This window comes from Phalacrocorax carbo, chromosome 25, assembly GCF_963921805.1.
Source record: "Phalacrocorax carbo chromosome 25, bPhaCar2.1, whole genome shotgun sequence".
NCBI lineage: Eukaryota > Metazoa > Chordata > Aves > Suliformes > Phalacrocoracidae > Phalacrocorax > Phalacrocorax carbo.
The window spans coordinates 6,515,027-6,536,730 of record NC_087537.1 but is presented as its reverse complement, the minus strand read 5'-3'; the positions used below and the strand labels follow the sequence as shown (position 1 = coordinate 6,536,730).

Sequence of the window (21,704 nt, the reverse complement as noted above, 5' to 3'; positions counted from 1 at the left end):
CACTGTGACGGCGAAAACTTGATCTCATCACCTTTGGCTTGTGTTATAGCACACAAATTTTTCCTCCTACAGTTGAGGCATTCACTATTGTTACTGCAGTCACGGGTAGTGTTACGCTGGGTTTGTTTTACTCTAAAGGTGTTGATTTTTAACCAGTATCAGCTCTAACCATGTGTTATAGGGTTAACATTTGGAAACAGCACACATATATAGGCATACATATTAAGCTTTGGTTACTAGACAAGTACAAACATCCTCCAGTATTTATCTGTACTATCTGCCTTCTAAATTAATTCTATCCCATCCAATCATAATGGCTTAGTCATCATCTCCCCTGCAATCTGCATATACGTTAAACAATTCACCTGCTTTTAACTGCTAAAATACTGACTGCACTTAGTTTGTTTCAAAAAAATTTTACCTCTCTGTTTTACACCCTCCTAGATTTCTTCTACACGTACAGTCACACCTTAAAGCACATTGCTGAAGCAACAGTATTATTTCTAGGCTGGAGCGGCTGCTTATCTTATTGCAGGCCACCCCAGGGGACCACCCTAGAAGATAAACTGTGAAGACTTGTCTCAGCAGCCTGTCAAAGGCTGATCTGAGCTATGTATCTAGTTTATACCTACATCACTGGAGGTATTTTTAACTTTTTGCATTCTTTTTGCTGGATATTTTCTGATTTTGTAAGTGTTTTGTAGCTGTGGGGGAATTCAATTACTACAAAACAAAACATAACTGCAAGAGAAAGCTAATCCAGCCCCTTGAGCTCACATTTTAAATCCACCATCTCTTTATCAACAGCCACGTTTTGCCCCCAAGTCCTTCCTTTGCCATCCTTCAGGAGAACCTGGAAAGGTGAGCGGGACACCAGCACTCCAGCGCCCACCACCGGCATCATTAGCAGGACAGAGGAAGGTCTGGCCCTCTCCAGAGCCAAAAAGGGAGCGGGCAGAGCACGCCGAGGGCCTGGATGTCTTCCCCACAGCAAAGCTCCCACCTGCACCCAGCTGTCCCCCACTCCTCTTCCACCACCCAGCCAGCAGAGACCACCACCATTTCCACCTCCTGTCTGAGCCACCACCACTTCCATGGCCACACAAGCCTGCCAGGTCACCACCAGCCTCACCAGTGAGCCACCACTGGGAACGCCTGGTCTGGAGCCAGCGCACACACCTTCCACCCCCACAGTGCAGCGGGACCCACCTCCCGCTGAAAGGTGCCAACTGAGCTACTCCACAGCATCCCTGACCCTCTCCTTGCTGGTGCCTTCTCCTCTGCAGAACCCTCCTCCTCCCTCCATCCCCAGTGAACTAGGAAGCAAATTCACGCTACGTTTCCAATCTCTTTTCTCCTCGTTGCACACTTTCTCCCTCAGTATGCAGCACTTTCCTGGTTTATGCCTCCCTGTGTTCCCGTCTGGCCCCACACTCCCTTGCTCCCCGGAAGCCCAAGGAGCCGGTGCTCTCCCCCTCTGGCACCACTTTGCCCCTCAGGTGGGGCATCTGCCTCCACACACCTTCCTGTGCGGGCAAGCAGCGGCAGAGACTGCAGGAGGAAAGACTGGCACCCAGATGCCTCCTGCAGGGTCCCCTTCCTCCGGCTGGTGGCTTTGGTTCCTTTTGCTACCAGTGCATTTATACAAGCCCCCCTTGTCCCCCTCTAGGTTCAGTGCCAGCTGAGCTAGGCTTTCGCCCTTAAGTAGCGTCCATCCGTTCCTCTGGCGCAGCTGACCCCTGCTTCCACTTTCTGTGAACTTCCCTGTCACACCGGAGCTCAGGCAGGGGTTCCCTCTTCGGCCAAGCCAGCCTCCTGCCTCACCTGCCTCACTATTTAGAACACTGGAAGTCATTGAGCTTAGTTAAGTATTTGGGCACCTTACATGTTAGAGAAGGAAAAAAAAAAACTTCGTTTTGCTTGAAAAATATTTATTCACATAACACATCACGTGAATCACAGCATGTCCCACCCTTGCCCCTTCATGTATAAAATACTGATAAAAAGTTTTTTTTCCAGAGGCAAGTTTATTTCCACAGCGTCCTCCCATGAGAGGGCAGTTCATCCAACAGCCGGAACGCCTGCTGTGCCACGGAGTCCAGAAGCAAAACAGGGCTGCTGAAGGAAATACGGCCTGTCGTAAGAAACGAAGCTTTACAGAGAGCTGCAGCAGCAACACGTGTGGAGCCACCAGGGTTTCAGCCCTGTCTCATTTCACGTTAGCCGGGATCTTCACCCTACCTGTGCTCCCCGTGGCACACCGTAACGGCAGGGGCTTTGAGGGTCTTACACCAACCGTCTGAGATAACACAGGCGCTCCTGCAAATCATTTTGGACTTAACATGTGGTACAGACTTGTCTGGACCTGCACGTCATCAATTCCAGTTACCGATGTGGTTCCCTCAAGCCCCACATCTCACCTTCAGACACGGTGAACAGGAAGAACTCTGTGATTACAAAAGGGAAATTAGCCTGCACAAAGAGACTCTAAAAGGGCAAAATAAATGAACAGAGGAACATGTATTAAAATGCCAAGCTAGTATCAAAAACAGGAAAAAAAATCCAGTTCAAATTATTTTATGGCTCCTACCATCAGCCAAAAAAGGGAACATATTGGCTGGAGTCCCACCCTGGCGTAAGACAAATCCGGCCATGCCTATATAAACTTTCAACGCCATGAAATTATATCCTTTAAACACTAAACCATGAAGTTGTAAAATCAAGGTGGAATTGGACCAGTTTATTGGAACAGAAAAAGATTTGCCAGGGATCCCAACTGACCTCACAGAAGATGATCTCGCAAGTGCACAGTACGCTAAATCTATCAGATTTCGTACTTAAAATAAATTTAAGGTAAATTTAAATTTAGGATTTAGATGAAAGACACAGTAAGACAGACAATCTGTCATGGAAGTCTTCCTCTCTTCCTTTCAATTCCCTAGTCCCACAGGCTCAAATGAAATCCGATTCTGTACTCAGCCTGCTAGTGCGTTTCCTCGGGAAAGCCGAGCCGCCGAGGGGCACGGAGAGCACGGATCGCTCGAGGAGCGCCGAGGGGCAGCACGACGCGGGGCAGCACGACGCGGGGCAGCACGACGCGGGGCAGCACGACGCGGGGCAGCACGACGCGGGGCAGCACGCCGAGGGGCAGCACGCCGAGGGGCAGCACGACGCGGGGCAGCACGACGCGGGGCAGCACGCCGAGGGGCAGCACGCCGAGGGGCAGCACGCCGAGGGGCAGCACGCCGAGGGGCAGCACGCCGAGGGGCAGCACGCCGAGGGGCACCACGCCGAGGGGCAGCACGCCGAGGGGCAGCACGACGCGGGGCAGCACGACGCGGGGCAGCACGACGCGGGGCAGCACGCCGAGGGGCAGCACGCCGAGGGGCAGCACGACGCGGGGCAGCACGACGCGGGGCAGCACGACGCGGGGCAGCACGCCGAGGGGCAGCACGACGCGGGGCAGCACGCCGAGGGGCAGCACGCCGAGGGGCAGCACGCCGAGGGGCAGCACGCCGAGGGGCACCACGCCGAGGGGCAGCACGACGCGGGGCAGCACGACGCGGGGCAGCACGACGCGGGGCAGCACGACGCGGGGCAGCACGACGCGGGGCAGCACGCCGAGGGGCAGCACGCCGTGTATTCAAAAAGCACTGAGGCTTTCCCGCTCTCTCCTGCCGAACCGTCCCACAGGATGACCCAGGCACCGACGGCACCTCGGCCTCCGCTCCTGTGTCTGCGGCGCAGCCAGCCAGCGCCCCGCCTGCGCGCTCTTCGCCCGCCCTGGGTTCCAGGTACGAAGCTGACTGGCCTGTGACGGCTCATCAGGCTGGGTACTCTCATCTGGGCCCCAAAGCTGTGCCGCAGCACACGGGTCCGCCAGTACTTTAGTTATGCAACTGAAACAAGCACGGCTAAGGCCTGTTTAACTTGCCCATATTTACTGAAATTCTGTTTTTACAGTTATTAATACCATTTCTCCAAGTTTGCAACAGGCTACATAATAAAAGCAAAGCTCATTGCAGCAAAGAGAGGATGCAGAATTTGTAATCTGTTACTAAATAAAAGGCCCACAACCATTCCAGACAGAAATAAATGAAGGCATTTCCAGCATCATGGCACATCATCTGAATACGGCACTTCCGTGCCACCGTCAGCCACCTGGAAATGCTCCGGACTGGTACACAAACCGGAATGGGAATGTATCTGAAGGCTGACTGAAATGGATGATGCCCAAAACAGCAGGATGCCGTTCTAGCAGAGCCCCCACAGTCTACAGGGAAAGGAGAACCATATTTAAACAATGAGGCATTTCACAACTGTCAATGTTTAAATGTGGACAGATATCTACAGCCAAGGAGATCCGTCTAAGGTGGCTATCACCTCAGTGAGATGACACGTATGAGAATGTGTGAGAACGTCTTTCACAGTAATTTTGCAGGTACAAAGGACAATGCGAAGAACACCCTTCCCAAGGATGAGGCACATAACAGCATCCCAAGGCACGTAACTTCAGAAAACTCTTCTGACGACAACTGATTTTAAGTGAAAAGTCTGTTGCCCTGATCCCACTCTTGCTCTAAATGTACAGAACGGCAGAGAGCCCACTCCATAACGATCACAAATTAAAATCACATAAAACAAAAATCAATTAAAAAAACATAAAAATCACAAATCTGAATTTGAACACAGTGAGGACGTGCCTGATTCATCAATTCAGAAAAATACCAGCCACAGAGCCCAAAACCCCAACCAACCACCTCAGAAAATAAATACAACTCACCAAAACATAGTGTGCACTAGCACTAAAAACGCCAGGCTTACAGCTTTCGGAGGCTGGATCTGGGAGTCGGCACAGTGAGATGACACAGGCCTGATGGGCACCTGACTGAAAGCAGGCAGGGGAACAGCATTCAGCTTCCGCTGGGAAGCAGCGGGGCATAAAAAGGTACCAAAACATACCTCAGATAAGATGAGAAGCATTTCAGCCTAAACCAGGAAGATTTGTGCTGGTTAATATTGTATGCGTAAAGAAAAAAGTTAGCTGAGGTTATAGCCGTGCTTTAAGACCCTTCCCCACAAATCCTCCTCCTCCAAGCAGAATGGTGAGTTTGCAGATGGGAAGCCTGCACTTCCCGCCTCTTTGCACACTTACTCCCAGGAGCGTGCCCACAAACAACGCAGAATTCTCCTCGGTGGCAATTTTCATTGCAAAACACAGTGATCGGGGTCACTTCTAGCTCGCTCCATCTTAGGCTCTGCCTTTGCTTCCTCTTATCCCTATCTACCCAAAAGGACTCTCCTACCTTGCAGTACAGCTGGGCAAAATTTTCACTTCTGCTTCCTATTAATCCAGATTCTTAAACTTGCAGACAATAAGGTGAGATCAGTAAAGGCTAGGGATATTTTTATAGGACCATTCTCAACTAGAGCATCCTCAGAGGAATTTGTTTCCCTACGTGCTTTCCACATGACACGTGTCTGAGTGTGATTTGTAAACTCTGAAGTTCACGGGAGGGGCTCATCCAAAGCAGCACTCAGAGGAAAGTACAGTTTGGAGGACAGTCCGTCTCGCTCCAAAAGACAATCTCCTCTGGCAACAGTTCAGTAGCTCATGTCAGATACTGCACGACGAGAAACATAATTACACAAGTCAAAATCATGCCCCCAATCATGAAGTATTTATCTTGAAAGGCTCGCTTCTCAATCAGCCGCATCACTGTATTGGATAAGCCCAACATGTTGGCAACATCCAGGATCTTCTTGTGAGTACCCTAAGAATAAAAAAGACAGCAAAGAAACAATTAACCTCATGGTCCAACAGTTCTTATTCCACAGTCCAAGAATTTCATCATGGCAAGTGATGGGTTGACAGAACCTGCTATCAGCCAACAGCTCCTGCAGTTTAAGAGGAGGTGGCCAGAGGGCCCTGGGGATAGCGGGATGATGAGACTAATTCATTCATACACATGAAGAGGAATGTGGTTAAAGATACAAAACAGTCTGCCCGGACAGAGACATCATAAAGAGTAGCTGAGAAAAGTGCACTCCCTATGGAGGCACTAAGAGTTTTTCTGGCCCTTCTTCAGACACACAGTCTAATAAGAGCTTGAAGCTTCTTGATCAGACAACCTTTCTTGCAGAACTTCCCTCCTGCAGCGCAGTACAGTTCATACCAATAAAAGATGGAAAAGGAAGTCCAGAAACTTGTCAGGCTAATGGCTGAGTGCAGTGAAAGGGCATACAAAAGTGTAATTAATGCAATTTCAATAAATCCTTCTGGAGAAAAGCACTGAATCATAGAATAGGTTGTGTTGGAAGGGACCCTTAGAGGCCATCCAACCCCCTGCCATGAGCAGGGACATCTTCAACTAGATCAGGTTGCTCAGAGCCCCGTCTAACCTGACCTGGAGTGTTTCCAGGGCCGGGGCATCAACCACCTCTCAGGGCATCCTCGGCCAGGGTTTCACCACCCTCAGTGTAAAGTTTCTTCCTTATATCACCTCAATCTACCCTCTTTTCCTTTTAAACCATTATCCCTTGTCCTGTTGCCACAGGCCCTACTAAAAAGTCTGTCCCCCACTGAACAAAGACTGCCAGCAGCTGTACTGCAGCCAGGCCCACACCTCAGCTGTGTTTCACTGCCAAAGCAGTTGATATTATTAAGAACGTGGCGCCCACCAGGCACCACATCAGCAGTAAGCACATAACAGACAGGCAGTGAGCTGCAGAACTGGAGGTACCAGGAAATGACCTGGGGGAGTCACTACTGCAGTGCAGCAGGAATGCTCCTACTTTATTTCAGGCAATAATCAAAGGAAACTATGAAATGCAGGCACGTAGATGCACTCTGGGCGCAGTTCAGAGCTGGATGTCATCCCCTCTGGGAAGAAGGGAGAGAACTCGTGGCTGCAGAGCCACAATGGTACAGGAAGGTGAGAAGCACCTTTCTAGAAATGCGAGACAAACAGGTAGCACACCAACAGGCAGGCAGAGGTGCTGCACTGAGCACCAGAGCTCAGCTCACAGCACACAGCCAGAGAGACACTGGGCAGGACCAACCTCCATCGTGCCTGTGTGTGCACAAAGATGGGCACGGCTAGAGGGTAGCCTTGTCACATCATGGTGATGACAAGGGACCTAGAATTCTGGGTCCAAGTCCTTCACAGAACACCCTGCTTCAGAAAGCTGTTAAGACTGAAATTATTTCTTCTGTGAGCAACGTCAATAGCACAGATTCCCATCACAGTGCTCTACTACTGTGCTTTAAAATAAAAACTCTCTAGTTTTTGTTCACAGAATCCCAGAATCCCAGGTTGGAAGGGACCTCAGGGATCATCTAGACCAACCACTCTAAACAGAGCACAGCCTAGACAAGATGGCCCAGCACCCTGTCCAGACGACTCTTGAACGTGTCCAACATGGCCGAGTCAACCCCTTCCCTGGGGAGATTATTCCAATGGTGACTGTCCTCAGTGTGAAAAATGTCCCTCTCGTGTCCAATCAGAATCTCCCCAAGAGCAACTTGTGTCCATCCCCCCTTGTCCTCTCCATGGGACTCCTTGTAAAAAGGGAGTCTCCATCTTCTTTGTACCTTAAGTACTTTGTACCTTAAGTACTGGTACACGGGGATGAGATCCCCTCTGAGCCTCCTTTTCTCAAGGCTGAACAGACCCAGCTCTCCCAGCCCATCCTCGTATGGCAGCTTCCCAGTCCTCTGATCATCCTGGTGGCCCTTCGCTGGACCCCTTCCAGCCCGGCCACATCCTTTTTGTATAACGGACTTTTCTCACAGTCCACTGTATCTTTGGTCTCAAAAGAATAAAAAAGTGATTTGGGAATTGTTTTGAATGTCAACCTAACTTAAGATTAGAAAAGCTCTCTGAGGACAGAATTTATATCAACTATATTAGACATACATGCAGAAACAATTTCTCAGCCCATTAAATATACAGATTTGCAATACCAAGTTAGATAATCAGTTCCTTCCGTAGAAGGCCATGTAGGTATTCAGGCCTTTTGCTGAAATCAGGTTATATCTCTACTAATGAAACATAACCACATTTTTAACCTTCCTTTCATTAATGAAATTAATACCATTAAACCCCTGGATACTACTTCAGCACTTTTCCTGTCTCCGGAGCAATCTTTTCACACTACTTCAGAACAAAAGAAAACCTTGCTTGAAGAAGAGAAACCAGAAATGAACCAGACATGAGAACCAGAAAACGAAAGCAAACAATAGGAGAGCAAAGACTCATCAGTTCTTGCACTCCGTGGAACAGGACAAGTAGAACAGTTAAAGCCTTGTGGCAATTTGGGAGTACTGGGTTCGTACCTGTTTATTTATATCCAATGCCCAAGAAGTTACACAGAATAACATACTTCCAAATTAACACACTTATCTCGACAAGCTGTCTCTATGCTAGCTGCTTCTGCCAGATTTGTAAATATGCAACAGCGTCTTTGATAGTGTAACAAAAGCTAAGCTAAGGGGAAAAGGAATATGAACAGGTTTCCTTATCTGTAATAAGAAATATCCCCCTGAAAACATACAAACACGACACTCCCAAAACTACAAACTATCAGTAGCAGTAGGCAGAGACACTCTTAACTTTTCTGTTAGAGCTCTGACCTGAAGTATCCTTGGCTTGCCACAAGCTGGCAGCTGAGGCAAGGCATGCTTATATTTGCAGAAGGCCCATCATGATTAATCCAGGCACGTGACTGCAACCTAACCAGCAAAAGAAACAAGACAGGACTACTGAGTACAACCAGAAATAGCATTTCCTCTCAACCTCTTCGAGGCAGCAGGTCCTGCAAGTGTTCCTTTACCATACTGGCGAACCATGGTTGTGTTCTCCTGACTTGCGATGCATGCACTTCCTTCTCAGGAACCCTCCAGAAACCGAGTGCTTCCGTCACTCATCAGAGATTACCTTGAATCACTGACTTACCATCTTGCAGAATCCACAACTCCCTTCCCTCAGTGAAACACAGGTACACTCGTACACTTTAATGACTGGATGCCCCAAGCCAACATGATCAGCCACCAAAGCTTGCAGTGCTAAACGCAGAGGGCAAACGTCCTCTGCCATTACACCCTGCATGGTCCTGCCCAGTGCTTTGGGAACACCAGCTAGCCTGGACCTCTGTGATTGGGATAGGAAGCGCCTGGCTTGTAAATTGCAACATACATCAGGATTAAAATAAACACCTAGCAACTCTGGCCTGTGAAGACCCCCAGCTCTGGTAACTCCTAGGCATCGGGTACCATGGGTACTAAAAGTTGCTCCAGGAAAACACCTACGCACTGTCAGGGCGAGACCCGTACGTGTGCACACATCAGCTCTCTGTACGCCACCTGGCTAGACTGGCCCTGTGGCCAGTGAAACCTGGCCTATACCACGAACAGAGCTTGAGGTGAAATTCATCTGACAAAACACAGGGATTTACGTGAGCAATTAAAAATGCCTAAATCCTCTAGCAAATACATTCCAAAACAAAGCAGTTTCACAAAACAGACAACAATAGTTATCCTCAACAGAAGATTAATACAATAGAGAGTATTTTCCCACGTCTTTCAGAAATACAGCCTTCCCCCAGCACACGCTTCTTATTAAAAAGGGTTTTGTATCCTTGAGCTATTTGCTCAAATTTAACACCACTCTGAACTGTCTTTAAAATAAAATACAAATATTTGTTCGTAAGAGACATGAAGAATTAAAGCTGTCATTAACAGCTTTAATTAACAGAGAAAGAGAATATTGTTGAGGTGCGTTAGACCTGGGAGAGTATTATCTTTATTGCTAATCTTAAACACAAGGACTTTACGCCAGCTCTGTGGTTGCTCTGAGTGATGTTCACCTGAATCAACACCTATCTGTGGGCTAGCCATTACTTCCCATTCTTCACTTGAACAAAAAAAAAAAAAAAAAAACAAAACCAAACACCAAACCAAACCCACAAACAAAGAAAAAAACCATAATGGAACAAAAGATAACATTCAGCATTCCAGATACTAACTACTGTGCAGGTGAAGACTGCTAGGCCGTCCAGCCACAAAAAGAGCTTATAGAATCATAGAATGCTTTAGGTTGGAAGTTTTAGGTTGCTAGAGGTCATCTAGTCCAACCCAGCTTAAAGGTGTTCCCAATAAGATGATAAAATGTAAAGATTTCAGGTTTAGTTAAAATGGACTTCGGGCCTTTCACAGCACCCTCAGCTCGAAGCAGTATACTGAAACAAACTCCTGTATTTATTTTACTGAGCCTGGTCATCACGAACGCAGAAAAACGTGGGGTCTTTTTGGTAAAAAATGATGCCCCCACCTTTAATGTCACTCTCTGGTCCCTCAGCCCCTGAAGGATGTTGGTCCCACTGCCAATAAGATCATCCATGCCACGATGGGCATTCTGGAGGGATTCATTAAACTGTAATGTTTCGTCGATCGGTATGGTGGTGTCAGAGTCCTGTGGGGGAAATGCAGCGTGTTGGTTACCTTGCCTGCTCACTCATACTGCCCACACACAGTTAGATCCAGAAAAAGAACATGCAGAAACAAATGTGGCAAAAAACTTGACAGGACTTGAAGTATTATGTTTTAAACATATTTTTTTTTCATAGGGATATTAAATACAGCATTAATATTTGAGTGAAAAAAGTCATTTAGAGAAGGCTACAGGAAGCAAGCCAAAAGGCAAAGTTGATCAGCTGTTCAACTGCAATTAGATCTCAAAGAATTAAAAAAGCAGATCAAAAGGGCAGTTTTTTTAAAATCTCAGTTTATGATATATGTAGGAAAGGGTATTACCAGTGAGAGCATCAAAACTAACAGAAGGTGTTTAACAAGGAGTCATTTGCTCATTGCAACTAAAAGACTTTTGAAAGATTTAGTAGCACGTTGTTAAGCGACAGAAGGCCTGCAAAACAGCGTCTGGGAGATCACATTCTGTAATTTCCTATTTACAACATGGTGCAAATTTCCGACAGTGAGGGCAAACAGACAGAGCCTAGCTCGCTGAAGGTCTGACTCACTCAACACCCAAGGCCTCATCTAAAAAACAAAAGTTAACTTTTTTCCAGAAAAGATGCATTAGCTCAACTGGAAACTATGAGTCTTGAAATGGAAATAACTGGATAAAATTCTGTAACCTGGGTTGCACAAGAGGTCAGAGGATATGATCACTTTTGTCCGTCAAAGGCTTCCAGTTTAATCTTCCCTGGACACCATTCCACTGAAAGAGTCAAGAGCTCATCACTCTCACTGTTTACGAAGAGGAATCATGGTATTGGTAAGATGTCAGTGTGGAAACACTGGCTTACCCGCTTCCATGTCCTCAGAATGGCAAGAACTACTAAAATGCAGAATTCATATTTAGGGCACAAAATGGTTAATAACCTACATTTGACTGTCAGCCACCAGTTACACGCATGCGGTAACACCAAACGTGCTCTGAGTAGACTCTGGTGATTATTGTAAAAAAAAGTTAATCTGGGAATGACACATATGACGCAGCGTCAGGTGCTGTATGCCGAGGTGGGTGTTCTGCTTCGTGTAAAAAAATGGAGGGTAAAGGACAGAGCTGTTAGCAGCTGCAGGGTCAGGGTTACTGGACAAAGAAGCCTCAACAGCATGCGCATCTCTTTGATCAACGTTACTGAAGCACCAAGGCTGAAACAAGCGTCTTGTCGTACGTGAGTCTGCAGAGCAGAAGCACTTGGATTTGCATCTGAATGGCTATTATTTCAGATATTTATTAAAACTCCAAATCACCAGGTTTTCCATTTCCTATAGGAGGAGCTTGCAGGGGTTTTTTACACACCACAAGGCACCAAGAGAAATATCGACGTCGTTTTTTGACCCTCCTCATAGGAAGACTAGATGGCATCATATTTTTCATTTGCTGTTAGTGGTTTTCTCCAGAGTGGTACAAGGGAAGGCTTTAAAGATAAAGACCATATTTATCTTCAAATTAACCAAAATGTTCAGAACTGCTACAGCTTTCAAAGGCTGTTACGTATCTAACAGTGATTTTTTCAGGACACTTATGTGCTCAGATGACATCTCTATTTAATAGAATAGGGTAGTATATAAATAGAAACTGTGTAAACAGTTAGGCCAATAAATGACAAAGAAATTTTCCAATTCGAGGGATATTGTCCTTTAAAAGTCACATTTTTGTAACTAGATAAAAGAAATATAAAATAATCATGCTTTTTATTTCATCTTGAGACACCTGTCAGCATCTAAATAAGAAAAAACAACTCACCATTTATCTTGCATTTGCAAGCCTGCTACTGCTCTTCAAACCTGTTCCACTTACACGTGTTTTATTTTCAGACAAGCTTTCCTACAGAAAAATTTCTGCATATTTGCAGAGGGACACCAGAGTGTTTTGAAAACAAGTCAGGTTTCAAATGTCAGTGTTCCTTTCAAGTCTTATAATTTTGAAATAGCCAGCAAAATGCTAGACGTCATCTTTATGTCAGGCTCTGAGACGTGCATCCAACTCCCCAAACCTCAAGAAAACAGGACTGTGCACATTCATCCTTCCTTGCTCTAACAGTGAATGACAGCACAGAAAATGAATGGTAGGTTTATGCCTTTAACAGAAAAAACAAAACAAAACACAAACAAACAAAACAACCCAAACCAACACAAACCCAAAACAAAACAAAAGACTACCTTTTGAGTTACAGAAAAGCTAAATTTGAACGCACCCCTACAGTATTCAGCGCAAAATTCCTCTAGGAATTTGCACTGGAGGGACTGCCCAGTGGAGGAACTAAAAATGAACAAGAACAGGTGGAAACACATTCTTGTCATTAACAAATTCTGAATAATTTATGGGTAAAAAGCAAGGGGTTTTTTCCCCAGCTGTGAGATTTGTATTTGGCCAAATTAAAGCTTGCTGACATTGACTTGACAGCAGGGCATATAAATGCCAGACATTCTACAAATATCTGGATTTGACAAAGACGCTGGACACAAATCCAAGTAAAATGTATCCTTTGGTACCTACCTCATTCGCCTTTTGAAACTGCTGTATAAAGTCAGGTAGAACTGCACTGGGTAAAATAGGAGCAGCAGTTTCTGGAGTCTTTTATGACTGCCTCTCAGTAGACCAACTTCTCAGAGGAGAGCTGTGCTCTTTCAACACATACTGTTATTCTTTCCTATCTTTACTCTGGTTACATCTCACAGCAGCAATCTGATAGAGTCATGCCTATGTCTTGCCTGAAACTTCTCTGAAAAGACTACAGCTTCTAGAACACAGAGATCTAAAATAAAGAATATTTACATTAGTAGTGAATGTACGTGCAAGCAGCTCTTCTCGCTGTCGCTCCTGCTGCTCCCGGATGTAACGGCGATGTTGAAAGTTCCTCAGAGCTGTCTGCAGATGCTGAACATCATACTTCAGCTGGTCAACTCGGCTAGAAAGGATCAACAACAGGAACACATTCCCAGGGATAAAAATAACATTCCTTTCTGCTGTTTTTTAAATGAACAATGGAGCATTACAAATTAACAGTGACGAATAATAAAGAACGATGGGTTCTACTTATCTAGAAGAAAAAGGACATTCCATGTTAGGCTTATATTCCAGCCTTAGATCTTCTGTGCCTCTTTTTTCTACTAAACAGGTGATTATTTAACTGGAGGATAATGACAGAATTTGAAGCAGAATTCTCGTGCTGTCTTTGGGCATCCTATCCCATGACCAGTCTCTTCAGGAGTTATATACCTATATTCCTCATCTAACACAGATTTGGAAAGACAGTAGGATTTGAACAGTTTCTATTTTATGTCCCTCATGCACATAAAAGGTTAAGCTTTCAAGTTTCATTAATTAGCACAATGATCTTAAGTGTGAGTTTTTATTACAAGGAGTTTAAAAGTCAGTGGGCAATACAGGAGACATCTCCACTGGGCTAAAACAAATAATGTCCAGAACTCCACTGTCGCTGATTAAATGTTTGATGACTGTAAAGAAAGACTATTTCAGATAGTGACCTCTATAACACAGGTGACATGAAGTCCACCCCTTGTGTCTACAAAGGCATTTTGGGACTAAACATTAATAGTAGAGTCACAGAATAAATTAGAACAGAAAGTTTTGAGGCCTCTGGTCCAACCTCCTGCTTAAACCAGTGCTAACTTTAGAAACCTCCTTATTTTAGTCACCAACAGCTAGGAAAATGGTCCAGAGGAAATGACAGCAACTGAAGTAATTTTACTCCTTACCTCCACAAATGCCATTAAAACCAAATGCCATATAGAGCAGAAATTTTTCTAAGTATCGAAGTGCCATGTTCTGCCCATCTCAGAACAGAGGCATGAATCCAGCTCCATCACCAGTCCGTGGTTAAATGCAGGAAAGTGATTTTGCCTCTGTGCCTCAGTTTTGATACTGTAGAGCACAGACATAAGGCATGCAAACTGTAAAGGTTTCGCTCAAATCAAAAGGCAAAGGGCTTCAATAAATTGCATGAAAATAATTACAAAGACCACAATACGCTATCATACCAAGAAGGTGAACTTACAGTTTAGCATTCTGCCGCTTATTGGGAGGTTCTTTGCTGGACAGGATTTCCAGACGCTCCAAGCTGCTGAATATATTGTCTATTCTTGCCTGAATCTCATTTTCTACTACTGCAAGGAAATAAAAAAGTGATTTGATTTTAATTAAAGAACTGCAATATGAGTGAGGGTAAAAGCTCAAAAGTATTCAAACCTGTATTTAAAACTTGACAGATGCAACTCCCCACTGCATGAAAAAAAATCAGATAACTGAGAACTATACACCTCATGAAAAGCTACTTCTTTAACTCAGTAATTCAAGACTATTGCCTTTCCCTCCTGCTCTGAGGAGGGAGCTAGGAAAACCCCTGCTCTTTCAAGATATCTGAGCCCCTTTCCCTATCAGCTCCATGTATCAAGATTTAAAGCTCCCACATTCCCTCTGCAGCCCCTCCCTGTTCCCTCAGCAGGGTTTGCTCACACAAGCCAATAGCCAAGGCGGTTCTTACAACACCAGCAATTTAAACCTCTGAAAACTGTTAACACAGAATTAATACACATCAACCATACCTATAGCAGGGGAGATGGACAGATCACAGGAAGGATTCAGAGCTGACAGGGATTGGCAGGCTGAACAGCTCAGAAAGACATGGCCAAAAGAGGGCTGAAGCCCTCCCTTGCAAGTGGGAAAGCAAGGCCACAAAATAACTGCCTCTGTAATCATCTATCTTGCAAATGCTTCTGATAATCTGTGCAGAAACAGCAGAGGGGCAATAGTACACACCACAAACTCACGTACTGTAATGAGGAGGGAAACTGATAAAATTGGGGAAAGAGAGTCATATGCTTTCAGTTACTGTAGTCATTGTACAGCAAAACTCGGTACAAGCCACAACCCCCTTATTTGACAACCACATTTTCTAACCATGTCACAATCCAGCATTTCACAACTTAAAGAATTGCACAGAAGGGTGAAAGACACTAATCATAGACATCCTTGTGTTTAAAGGAGGTGAGCTGTCAGGCTGAAGCGTACGCACCCTACAGAGCATGGCCACAGACTGATTATTAGAGGACAGAAGCACCACCACGTCCCTGCAGCCACGAGGACAGTCCTGAAGTCTCAGGCTGCCCTGGTCAGACCTGATATAGACAATCACCAAATCCCACAGACACCATTTGTTGTTATTTCGCATTCAGACTACAGAGGTATACAGAAAAGTGTTGTCAGCCAACTGCTAACTACCCCACAGTATCTCAGGACTGTCCAGAAAATCACATTCAGCAGAACCCAGAAAAGCAAACAGCACATACACACATACAGCCCCTTTCCTCTGCCCTTTGATCTCACACAATCAAAGAGTAACTAACCCACGTACATAGACACAAATCACTCAAATTGTCCTAATTCATCTCTCCACCATTTAGTACAGCTCAACTTAACAGAAAAGCAACCAGGAGAGCAGACAGACAACTACATCAGCTTTTGCTAGTCCAAACAATAGTGTTATTACCGTGGTCATCTTATGCTTTTCTGAACAAGAAGGGATTATTGCCCAAAGTTGGAAGAGGAAAGCTGCAACAGAAAGTTTCATTTCCTGGATCTTATTCCTGCTCTTCAGCCAAAAGATAATCCTTCTCCCCATAAATTCTGAAATATGCGCTAATGTCTAGCACACGTATCTATATCTTTATATATATTAAAAAATATACAAAACCAGTATGTTAATTTATTGACCATGTAAGATGGTGCATAATCCTATCTCTTGGAATGGTCTCAAGTAGCGGCAAGATGGCAAACTATGCCAGTTTTCAAGGGGGTCCAAAATCCCATCTAGTGAACACCAGCCCAGGAAGTCTGGCATTGCGCTAGGAGTAGTACAGCCACCACAAAAAATGGAACCAGGAGATAGGTCGTTACTTTTTGATAGGAAAAGTTATCATAGTCCTTTCTACAGCAAAGCCATGCTTCACAAATATATTTAGGGTAAGACAAGTCAGTCAACATGTGCATAAATGTCTCCAGCCAGTGCAGTGTGCTTTCACTTCAGAACTTTCTTATGAGGCCCATTAGCAATTACTCATACAGGAATTAAGGCTTCAAACACAGGTCCAAAATACATTTGCCAGTTCTGCACTGGGGTAAAAAGTCCTGCCACAGTATGTCATAGTACCTTATTACAGTAAATTTATTACCACGGGGTTATAGTCCAAATTTACCAGAGCAATTTCAGACCTGGCTGTTCTACCTGTTTCTCATAAGCAGATGGAATTACAGGTCCTGACTCTGATGCAAGCAGGAACTATCAGAATCATCCTGCTCAAATTCCTGCACACCAAATCACGGCATTTTCCCCAGAAACTGGGCTAAGCATCTTTTGGGGAATACTGCCAATTAGTGGATGCTTAAGGAACAGCAAAGTAACAGGGCAGGTATACAATGACACTTCTCAGCTTTTGAGCTTCTAACAAACTAGGCTGGTGATGTCCTGAATTTGCAGTTCGGCCCACATGAGTGTGCATTATACCTCCATGAGTGCATCAGTGTGGGGGGTTTTACCTTGTTTATGTTGAAGACCTGCACAGCATACCCTGACAATGAGTCCTGAAATCTAACAGCACCAAAAAATATCTGGCATTCCCATATCAACACTGTAGAAGCATCCACTGTAAGCACTATTTGTCAGTTAAAGAATTACTATTGGAAGATGATTTGAAGTAAATTGTACCTCTGCCTTTTCCGCTCTGTCCTTCCTATAAAACATCACCTTATCAAAGTCAAAGAGTAGAATAATTTTAATGCGTTCCTGTGCATTAAATGCATTCCTGTTTTGGCTGGGATAGAGTTAATTTTCTTCACTGTAGCTGGTACAGTGTGTTTTGGCTTTGGTAGAAGAATAGTGCTGATGGCACACTGATGTTTTAGTTGTTGTTAAGTAGCAGCTAAGTGTCCCTAAGTAGTCAAGGACCTTTTCAGCTTCCCATACTCTGCCAGGGGCACAAGAGAGGGGCAGGGGCACAGCTGGGACAGCTGATCCAAACTGACCAAAGGAACATTCCACACAATATGACGTCATGCTCAGTATATAAAGCTGGGAGAAGAAGGAGGAAGTGGGAGGAGATGTTTGAAGCGATGGCATTTGTCTTCCCAAGTGATGGTCACGGTTACGTGTGATGGAGCCCTGCTTTCCTGGAGATGGCTGAACGCCTGCCTGCCCATGGGAAGGAGTGAATGAATTCCTTGTCTTGTTTTGCTTGTGCGCACAGCTTTTGCTCTTCCTTTTCATTCTATATTACTGTTATTATTATTATTACTACTATTACTGTTTTGCTTTACCTATTAAAACTGTCTTTTTCTCAACCCAGGAGTTTTCTCACTTTCACCCTTCCGATTCACTCCCCCATCCTGCCGGGGGGCGGTGAGCGAGCGGCTGGGCAGGGCTTAGCTGCCAGATGGGGCTAAACCACGACAATTCCAAATTGGTGATGTGTCTCACCAGCTGATCACAATGCCTGAAGAACCAAATTTGTTCCAGTAACAATTGTAAATACAATGATAAAGCATACAAGGTTAGAAACACAAGCAAAATCGAATCAGTACTGGAGTGGACTTTCCTCACTAGTTAACTACTTACAGTGCACTGACTCTTTGTCTGAAGTCTCCAGGCGCCCCATGTAAGACTGGACCTCATGGACTTGCCTATCGAAAGACAGAGTAAATTAGCAGAAGTCATTTAACAGCTATAAAATCAAATCATTTTTCAATACCTCAATTTTCAGCTTCTTTTACTTAAATGTACTTTTTAGAACAGAATATGAACAGCTACACGGCATTCAGTGCAGCCAGCCTACCACCGAACACAAAAAACCAACCCAATTCTTCAGTACAAAGAAAGCTGTGCTTTTACTTAATATGGATCTACAAAATAGCTTTCAGTTTAAAAATAAAAATGATGGTGAAAGGGCCTTTCTCTTCTTTAAAGATTTCCAGTCCAGTTCTAGCTCCCTATTTGTATTTATAACCTGAACTGGGGCTCTCTCCCGTGCCACACACCTGCAATGCTGAAAGTCGTTAAGATCTACCTACTCGAAGACAGCCATAGAGACAAGATTTCAGATTCTCAGTAGGAACTCACATGGGATGAGCACAGCAGAGGAAAGATCTGACTGGGAGAAGAGTCTGCAGTGAAATACTACCTACGCACGCCCCTGAAGAGTGCTGATGAGACACCATATCTGTATGTCACTGTGTAAACGGGTAGTACACATCTTCAACGCTAAACACAGGGTTTTTCCCTCCCTTCTCAAAAAGAAAACAGAAGCACTGGCAAAGGTTCACAGAAGGACAATAAAGGTTATGAAAAACACAGAGCAGCTTTTATACAAGAAACAGTTGTTCAGTCTGGCCTGGAGATGATAACCTAGGGAGATATCTTAGGGCATAAAGAAGGTGAATAAAGAATGACTTTCACTGTCTCTTACAATATATGAATCATAAAAGCATGAAATGAAATTAAAAGACAGCTTAAAACTGAAGAGAAGGAACTCCTGATGCTGGACAAGCAGTGCCAAACAAACAAAAAAACCCACGCAAACACTGATGGGGTTGTTAAATTCCTGTTTCAAGAAATCCCCAAGCCTCAAATTTCTGGTAGATTGGGACAATACTCAACAAAAGTATCACATATGCTTGCCCATTTCTTAACTGCCTGTCCCAGAGATCTGCAGTAAGACAATGCTGAGCGTACACTGGGACAGACAGACCTTTGGCCACACTTGGTGTGAACAACAGCAGCTGGGATTCAGACTTTAAGAAACGTTCTTAAAAAGTTACAAAGATACCAGGATCTTTTTCAAAAAAATATTTGAGAGATCACAATTTTGGTCACGTTAGTAATTCTTTTTCTGGTATATGTACCATTTGATAACTACAGCACAAATGTTTATGAAGCCAGATGTCTGAAGCCAGCTTACCTTACAGAGTAATAAAATATTTACTCTTCAGTTATTGTATAAGATTTTTAAATAACTATCAGGGCTTCCTTCCAAATCATGACACCGTGCTGCTAAAGATATAACCGAGTATGCCACAAGTACCATAGTGCTTGGAATTAACTAGAGAACCAATTCAATATCCAGTATCTTGCAGCCCATACTCGTTCTACAGTTTTGTTTTCAATCAGTTTCTCTAGGATGCCTCAGACAGCTTGAGACTCGCATTGCTCCTAAAATGCCTGTTTAGAAGTTCAGGTTTAGCAGCTGTATCAGATCACATGCAACTGGATCAGAAAAACTACTTCACACTCACCAGGGCTCTTCCCATGACAGAAAACACAGTACGTCTGGGGAAAAGGTGAGAAGAGAGTTTAAAAATTCAGAGTATCCCCAGACTGACAACAAACTACAACATAAACACAGCTCAGTGACTACGAAGTACAGTGAAGCTGCGGATGCCCCATCCCTGGGTGTGTTCGGGGTCAGGTTGGACAGGGCTTTGGGCAACCTGATCTGGTGAGAGATGTCCTGCTCATGGCAGGGTGTTGGGCTGGATGATCTTTCCAGGTCCCTTCCAACCTGAACCATCCTGAGATCACAGAATGAGGCAACGTGGAAATGGGAATAAGAACAGATTAATATCAACAACAGTTATTATTACGGGCATGCATTTCTAGATCAACAGCAGAAGCTCCCTACAGGGTCACTCTGCATGACAATTTAATGAAACTCTTCCTTACCATACCACCTCCTTCACCAGAGCTCAAGAAAGAAACCCATTCCCGCTGAAAGTTGAAATATTTGGATTACCTGCCTCCTTTGGCTGTTTCCCACAAGCTATCCCATACCACACAGATCTGCAAGATTTTTCTGCTTTATTTTGCAATTTTTATACCACTTCTATCTCACCAGATTAGCTCTATCTGTGAAACCATGTTTGACGTCATCAAGGAGTCACACATTTCCCAAGGTGGTTTAAATGCTGTCTGCTAGTGACCATGAAACCCCGCTGCCATAAAATCACAGTCATAGAATCATTAAAGTTGGAAAAGATATCTAGGATCAAGTCCAACTGTCAACCCAACACTACCATGTCTCCTAAACCATGGCCCCAAGTGCCACATCTGCACGTTTTTGAACACCCCCAGGGATGGTGGCTCAACCACCTCTCTGGGCAGTCTGTGCCAGTGTCTGACCACTCTGTCAGGAAAATAAATTTCCTCTGATCTCCAATCTAAACCTCCCCTGATTCAGCTTGAGGCAGTTTCCTCCCATCCTGTCACTGGTGACTTGGGAGCAGAGACCAGCCCCCCCCTCACTCCAGCCCCTCTCAGGCAGCTGCAGAGAGCGAGAAGGGCTCCCCTCAGCCCCCTCTTCTCCAGGCTAAACCCCCCCAGCCCCCTCAGCCACCCCCCAGCACACTTGTGCTCCAGACCCTGCCCCAGCCCCGCTGCCCTTCTCTGGACACGCTCCAGCCCCTCCAGGCCCTTCTTGTCCCGAGGGGCCCAAACCTGAGCCCAGCATTCGAGGTGGGGCCTCCCCAGGGCCGAGCAGAGGGGCACTGTACTAAGTAGCCCGCTGGACAGGGACTACTAAATTGGTGTGCCTTAAATGTACATACACCTGCTCAAACAGAATCCCTTGTTTGCAGTGAATAGCTGCAATCCTGTGCTCAAAGTCCCGAGGCGAGCAGGCCTCGCTTGCTCTCGGGCCGACGTGGCTCGCAGCAGGCCGGGACTCGGACAGACACACGGCCAGCCGGGTCGGACACGCTTTTCCTTCCCGCCTTCCGCGGCTGAAGCACAGCCCCCACGGCGAGACCCGGGCGGAAGCGAGAACTTGTGTGACAGAAAAGCTCCCGAAGGGCGGCGGGAGCGCGCCGGGCCGCAAGCGGGCCGCCCGCCCAAGGGCCTTCCCCGCCACCCCGGCCGGACCCTGGACGCCCCGCGGGCTCGGCGGTTACCGCACCCCGCCGCCGCCTCACGCACTTGTTGGTTTGGTGGTAGAGACCCTCCATAACAGCGGCCCGGACCGGACCGGCCCGACCCCGCTCCGCTCCGCCGCACACGTCGCCACCTTCCACTTCCGGCCCCGCCGACTTCCGCTTCCGCCGGCCGCGGACATTTCCTCCGCCCCCCGTTGAGGCGCCTGCGCTGGGCGCTGCGAGCGGCGGCGCCGCCAGGGG

The 21,704-nt window shown here is 45.7% G+C and overlaps 2 protein-coding genes across 4 annotated transcripts; both read right to left on the bottom strand.

Moving 5' to 3' along the window:
• Positions 1–1,910: 1,910 nt before the first annotated feature.
• Positions 1,911–3,843, bottom strand: LOC135317390 (keratin-associated protein 4-3-like). Of its 2 annotated transcripts, none has more exons than XM_064473687.1 (2): positions 2,237–3,843; positions 1,911–2,115 (listed from the first exon to the last, which is right to left on the bottom strand). In XM_064473687.1, the coding sequence occupies exon 1, from the start codon at positions 3,841–3,843 to the stop codon at positions 2,953–2,955; it is 891 nt and encodes a 296-aa protein (XP_064329757.1). In that variant the 3' UTR covers positions 1,911–2,115; positions 2,237–2,952. The 2 variants fall into 2 exon arrangements, with proteins under 2 accessions (XP_064329757.1, XP_064329758.1); XM_064473688.1 differs by having other exon boundaries at positions 1,911–2,319; positions 2,421–3,843.
• Positions 3,844–3,919: 76 nt separating this feature from the next.
• GOSR2 (golgi SNAP receptor complex member 2) lies at positions 3,920–21,618 on the bottom strand. Of its 2 annotated transcripts, XM_064473689.1 has the most exons (6): positions 21,508–21,618; positions 18,160–18,224; positions 14,548–14,656; positions 13,305–13,437; positions 10,332–10,472; positions 3,920–5,774 (listed from the first exon to the last, which is right to left on the bottom strand). In XM_064473689.1, exons 1-6 carry the CDS (start codon positions 21,534–21,536, stop codon positions 5,613–5,615), a joined length of 639 nt encoding a protein of 212 aa, XP_064329759.1. In that variant the 5' UTR covers positions 21,537–21,618; the 3' UTR covers positions 3,920–5,612. The 2 variants fall into 2 exon arrangements, with proteins under 2 accessions (XP_064329759.1, XP_064329760.1); XM_064473690.1 differs by lacking the exon at positions 10,332–10,472.
• Between the last annotated feature and the right edge of the window lie 86 nt (positions 21,619–21,704).